General features: G+C 47.4%; 1 protein-coding gene across 1 annotated transcript; it reads right to left on the bottom strand.

Moving 5' to 3' along the window:
* Positions 1-250: 250 nt before the first annotated feature.
* Positions 251-5,946, bottom strand: nr1d2a (nuclear receptor subfamily 1, group D, member 2a). The gene is made up of 8 exons (XM_079165121.1): positions 5,664-5,946; positions 3,554-3,784; positions 3,341-3,429; positions 3,100-3,244; positions 2,343-3,007; positions 2,038-2,223; positions 1,653-1,863; positions 251-1,378 (listed from the first exon to the last, which is right to left on the bottom strand). The coding sequence occupies exons 1-8, from the start codon at positions 5,692-5,694 to the stop codon at positions 1,179-1,181; spliced, it is 1,758 nt and encodes a 585-aa protein (XP_079021247.1). The 5' UTR covers positions 5,695-5,946; the 3' UTR covers positions 251-1,178.
* Positions 5,947-6,372: the final 426 nt, after the last annotated feature.

Raw genomic sequence — 6,372 nt, 5'->3', positions numbered from 1 at the left:
ATGGATTTGGTTGAAGCTCGGGTGATTTGAAGTAAACTGTAAAGTTGATCTGCAGGTGGATCGTTGGAGGCTAAGCTCACTCATATTATGCAACAATTTGCAAAGACAAACTGGTAACTTCAGGTTATCAAGTAGAAAAGGAGTTGAAGTCAAGATGCTGTTGAATAGCTCCACCTAGTGGAGAACAACTGCCACTCTGAAGTCAGCTTCATCCAAAAATACTTACAGTAAACACACAAAGTACAAAGAGTATTTTCCACTTGTATTTATTCATACTATATCATATTTCATATTTATATTCTATGTTCATCCGATATTTATATATATTTATATAGTTATTTACATATGGCAGTGTTGCCAGTTGAAAAAACATTTCAACAAAATGGATGACAAACATTAAAATTCAGTGCTATGCTGAAAGCACACAAAGCTCAAAAACAAATATATATTTACAAAAAACAAAACAGCAGAATCACACGTGTGACAATGTTTACATGTAGCATTTACATGTTACAGAACATGTTGCAGATGTAGTGTTGAAAAATAATGGCGTCACCGACTCCCCCAGAAAAATCACCAGACAGTTTGCAGGCAGTCGTAAAAAAAACAAAAACATTAAATAAAAACAAAACATTCGACACTATTTACAGTGAAACTGATGCTTTCTGAGACGAGACGGAGAAGACCCAAGTAAAAACAGTTTGCATTAAGTACAGCCATGCATTAGCAGCGGTCGTCACACATTCGTCGATACATTTCTCTGATATCTTGCCGACATCAGTCAAGAATTATTGGACCAAACCAACATGCGGTGTGTCCGGTATCTCACATTCGCCCGCTCGTCAGAGTACACACTTTGGAATTAAAATCGGCTTGTGGATCGAGCGATGGGTTTCTGCTCGCGTGGTCTTCGTGAAGCCAGTCTTCAGCGCTCTTCGTTCTCTCGTAAAATATAAAAAGCGCAGACGCAAGCGCGCGCTCTTCTATAAATACTGTACGTCTTTATACTCTTCTCTCTTCGGGTGTACTCAACAAAAATAGAATAAAAAATAACTTTGAATACATTCTAGAAACAAACGAGCAACTGGGTTGGTCGGGTGCGGAGGAGGGCGCAGTAAGAGGCAGGTCCTGGTGGAGGTGTGTGGATAAGGTGGAGGAAGTTTATTTATTTATTTTTTTCACGGGTGCACCGTGAAGGAGAGCAGCTCCTCCGAGTGCACGTTGTTGAGTGAACGCAGCTCGGGAAGCTTGAGCAGCAGCTTGGTGAAGGTGGTGGCCGAGTCCTCGCCGTGGTTCTGCATCACCAGGTTTCTCAGACCCCGGATCAGTTTGTCCTGCAGGGCCTCCACTGAGCTCAGGTCCTGGATCCCCGAGCGATCTGTGCCAGAAGAGAAAAGGAGGGAGAACGGGTTAATGCTGGAGGCCAGAAAGGGATCAGAGGGAAGAGTTTTCTATCAAAACTAATGTACATTTAGCTTTTAAATACATCACGCTACATATTTTAACTACCGTTTTTACGTTGATTTATATAGAATGGAGCAGATATTTGGTGCTTCCAGGTTAACCTAGAGCCTTGTTATACCAACTGTAGTAGTAATACAAGAAGTTGTGGTATAAAAAGTAACAGTGGAGCTGTATTGAAGTTCTCTTACCGGCTGAGACGAGCACCACGGCCGTGAAGAGGCTCATTTCGTCGGGGTCGAGCCGCAGCGCCGCCAGCTTCTCGCTGAACTCGCACATGGAGTTGAGCAGCTCGCCGGCGCCCAGCGACCGCAGCGTGTCGAGGCTGTAGCGCTTGCCGCTCAAGAAGGTCACCGTGCGCTCGACCACGTTGAACAGAGAGGCGAATCTGACCATCAGCACCTGGGAAGAGAGCAGAGGAGGTTGGTGTGAGTCAGGTAAAGACTTCTTGAGTTTGTGATAATGTAAATATTATCTGTTTAAAAAGCTACGGTGGCTCCTATATTCCGAGTATTCGAGGAGCCCGCCGCGTTTGACTTCAGAAGTGAGCACAAAACAACATGAAGTGTTTATTACCTCAAAGGTTCCGGCCTTCAGCAGGCCGACCTGGTCGTGCTCGGGGAGGTCGCGGAAGCCCGGGATCCTCTTGGCGAAGTCGACCACGTCCCGCACGGCCGGGGTGAAGCTCATGGAGAACTCCTCCCAGACCTCCTGGCTCGGCTTGCGGGGGTCCACGTAGGGTGATGAGTTCATGGGGCAGACCTGGGGAAAAAAAAAAGTCAAGTTGGTCAGTCGGGGAGGAGGATGAGGCGCCTAAACTTTACGTTTGGATTAAAGAATATTTATATAAATTTCAAGAACGAGAAAGAAAAATCACTCACCAAGTGTGCTCTGCTGTTCCCGCAGCTGGCTGGTCCATTATAACCACTTGAGGCAGTTTGTGTGTTCACGCCATGCAGTCTCTGGCCGTCTTCTGATGGTTTACAGCTAGGGGTGCCGTTGAGCTGCTGCTGCTGCTGCTGCTGGTGCTGGTGGTGAACTCCCCTCTCCTCCCTGTACGCGGCGTTGGCGACGTGCTGGCCGTTACTGTAAGAGCCGTGCTGGTAACCTCCTACAACCACATTGTTGTTCCAGCAGCTCATCCCGGACGAAGGAGGCGAGGCCTGGCCCTGTTGGCTGTAGGCGAAGGATTCGCGGTGCTGCCTGCTCGCCGCCTCGTCCTCGCCGCTGTCAGACGCGCAGGAAGAGGCCGAGCTGGAGTTTATGTCCATTGAAACTACGGACTCTGAGTCCTGGGGGCACCGCGGGGAGGAAGGGTTGGAGCACGACGGGGAGTCGGAAGCGGTGGAGGACGACGACGAGGAGGAAGAGGATAGAGAGGAGCTGGCGTCGCTGGTCATGGCCTCCATGGGCAGCGGCGGGCTCTGGTGGCCGTGCAGCATGCTGTGCAGCTGGCTGTTGTTGCTCATCATGTTGTTCATGGCGTTCTGCATCTCCAGCAGCATCCTCTGCTTTTCCCTCTTTGGGATGCGGCCAAATCGGACAGCTGGGAGTAAAACGGGAGTGCTGTTAGATTGTGTCCAGATTAAACGACATTTAACGAGCTGTGGAGTAAATAATTCAACCTGACTGACTCACCATCTCTGGACATGCCGACGGACAGACACTTCTTGAAGCGACACTGCTGGCAGCGGTTCCTGTTGATCCTGATGATGGTGCAGTTCTCCATCTTAAGACACTTCTTGTACTGGATGTTCTGCTGGATGCTCCTCCTGAAGAAGCCCTGAAGAAAACACAAGACCTTGGTGGTGAGCACGAGTCATTCAAAGTCAACAACAGGATGTGAGTCAAGCTTCTTTCTCTGGGGAACCCGTCTCACCTTGCAGCCCTCGCAGGCGTGGACGCCATAGTGGAAGCCCGAGGCCACGTCGCCACACACCTTGCACAACAGCACCATGCCGTTAATTTCTGCGAGAGAGAAAAAAAAACAGACGTAAGCAATGGTTTATGGGTAACCAGATCAGATACGCCACATCTTTCTCAATAGTCGTAATAATAATAATAATAATAAGACTTTGGATGCTGTGCTTACTGGTAATGCTGCTCTTGGCTGATGTGGAGGAGCGCCCGGCCTTCTCCGCGCCGTGGCCTCGCTGCTTGGCCGGCGGGGAGATGTCCACCACCATGCCCACGGCCCTGCTGGGCAGCGACTGGCGGGACACCGACTGCGATGTGGTCAGGAAGCTTTTGCCGGGGCTGGTGCTCAGCAGGAAGGACTCCGGGCTGCAGGCGGAGCCGGAGGAAATGTAGGCGATGACTCCTCCTGTGGAGAGACGGTGACACCGTTATGGCACGTTAATTACCTCCCTTTTTATTTCAATGCAATTACAAACACACGCTCGTATCGACATCCAGGTATTCAATTTAATTCCACTTTACTAAACACCAAGCATGTCACTGTGACACAAGAGACTATAACACGAGTTAAACCGCAGTCATTTTTAAAAAAATGGATTGTTTTGTGTGCCAAATTACACTTGGCAGTACATCAAGTACATAAATGTGCCAACTTGACACGCCTAGACAAGCGCTCCAGAATGTGTGTGTGTTTCCTGGTTTGGTGAGTTCACTGCTCCGATTGACCTGCTCTTATCAGCCACAGGGCTGGCTGGTTGGATAACACCATTACATAACATACGCGTGTCCCCGTGCTGTGGGAGTGCGCTCCAGACAAGGTCACTGAAGCACCGGAGCAACTAGAGCCGTCGTGAGAAGAAAAAAAAAAAAGAGGAAAAACAACCACCGGTGGGTTGTGTAATGACATGTTTGGCTAGATTACAGCTCTGGTTTGTTTTGTTAAAAAAGTGTCACTGATACACCAAGTAATAAATAGATTAACTTCTAGGGAAAGTGCCCTTGGGCAAGGCACTAGACTCAGTGTTCATACAGTATATTTCCAAGACTTTTCAATGCCTTTGAGTCAAATTTACATGACTATACATTCTCTGGAAAGTCATATATATAGTCATATATATATATATATATATATATATTTTTTTTTTCCGTCATGTAGTTTATCTTAAAAGTTACTGTGTGAAGCAAATTCCCTTTCTGGGTTTATTTTATTTTTCCATGTTTTTCAAAGACCGTTAAAACGCTGAAGAACGTAAAGTTAACTGGTTACGTGACTTGAGTGGGTAGTTTAAATGTTAAAGCATGTTAAATATTGTTGGTAAGTTTTAGTCTTTATTCAAGTATTTGTGTAAAAGCCTGATTTCCTTCCTGAATTAAACAGATGGTTACCTAACCATCAACCATGACTGTTCGCCTTTTTTCTTTTTTTTACGGCCCACCCACACGTGGACCTGTCATGAATTTCTGTGAAACCGAGGCGCGAGGAGCAGAAAAAAAAAATCTAGGTCAGTGGCTGCTGTCTCCTGTCTCCTCCCCCCTCCCCTCCTCTCCCTCTCTCCTCCTCCGGTCTCACGTGTACCTCGCGGTGCAGCCTCGCGTGGCGCGTCCTGTGTACAGCGTGATTTATGCAACGTTCTGCGTCACGGGCTCCCCCTCCAGCCAATCCGAGAAGAGCTCTAACCTGAGACGCGTGCTCGCGGAGGACACGCCCCTCGGCCAATCAGAGGAGTGTTCCGATGAGAGCGTGTACACACGGAACACATGGCCTCGGTTACGCTGTCCATGTGAGCGGGGACGTGGGGAAGATAAACACGGTTGTTGTGTCAAATGTAAATGTAGCACCGACGCGTCGTGCGGAACTGTGGTACTCCTAACCCCGTTTATAAGACACGGTTTCCGGGGTGCATTAGCGTTGTTTTTACAGTTAGATTACTTCTAAAATGGTGTCATTTTCTGACATTGTTGACGATCATAGCGCTGAAAAACAACAGTTTCAATGACAGGACTCCATTCATTAGTGTGCTGCCCTCTTAGTAAATACTTTATTCCCTGGATCCATTTAAAAAAATAATAATAATAATAATTATGATGCATTCAGGGAACCACAAATGATTTCTCTACTATAAATAAAAAGACGAAATCAAACTTGATGCTCTGTAATGGTGAGGTATTTTAAGAATGAATTGGGACTTCTATGGAAGCCCGTTATTCCCTTTAAATGTCAACACTCTGCAATGAATGACAACATTACATTCTCTGCCTAAAATCACGATGAAGTGTCCTCTTACCAGGCTTGGTTGTCCCCATGTCCTCAGGCATCTCTGATCGAGGAAATTAAAAAGGAAAAATCTCTCCAACAGATGATTCAAACTGTCTGTCACGACGTCTGCAAATCTCACGGAAAGAACAACTAAACTTGACGTTTGTGCGCGAGTACTTTAGAGATGACGCTCATGTCAGAAGTCTATATTTCTGTGAATAATCTGCAGAGTATCTCGAGAGAGAAGAAGAAGAAGAAGAAGTCAACCACGTCTGGATCGATGGAGCTCCCCTCTTGTTGTGTGGGGAGCAGCAGCTCGTCAGGAGAACTAAATGTTCTCAATCGTGGGCTCGCCCATGTGACCTATTTTTTTCGGACACGCCCCCTCGCCATCCGCCCTTTGCGTCTCGAGCCACTTTAACCCAGTGACACACTTTCAGGACACCGGAGGGGGGCGGAGTCAGAGCGCCTCGTGGATTGTGCAGCGAGAGGAATGGTAACACGGCTGGTCACGTTGCAGAGCTCAACGTGAACAGCGCTGAACCGGAGCAGCAGAGTATACAGTCACGCTGTCCGTGGACCAGGGCACTTTTTTGGGGTTGTTTTTGTCAGTAACAAGCTGCAGCGGTACAAGAGCAAATAAGCACGTGGAGCGTGGATCTGTGTTCTAAATGTTAAATGTTGCAGAGTCAAAAATAAAAAGTACATTCCCTTCTAGTACAGTGGTGCAAGAAGGG

Source organism: Pholis gunnellus, assembly GCF_910591455.1.
Source record: "Pholis gunnellus genome assembly, chromosome: 8".
NCBI lineage: Eukaryota > Metazoa > Chordata > Actinopteri > Perciformes > Pholidae > Pholis > Pholis gunnellus.
Note: the sequence above shows the minus strand (reverse complement) of the source record. Positions and strands in the feature narration are given on the sequence as shown.

Bases quoted from the DNA above. Each gene is read 5' to 3' on its own strand.
- nr1d2a (XM_079165121.1), bottom strand. From the start codon at position 5,694: ATGCCTGAGGACATGGGGACAACCAAGCCTG. The intron at 3,430-3,553 runs GTAAGCACAGCA...TCTCTCTCGCAG, and splicing joins AGCCAAGAGCAGCATTACCA to AAATTAACGGCATGGTGCTG. The intron at 1,864-2,037 runs GTAATAAACACT...CTCTCTTCCCAG, and splicing joins TGAAGGCCGGAACCTTTGAG to GTGCTGATGGTCAGATTCGC.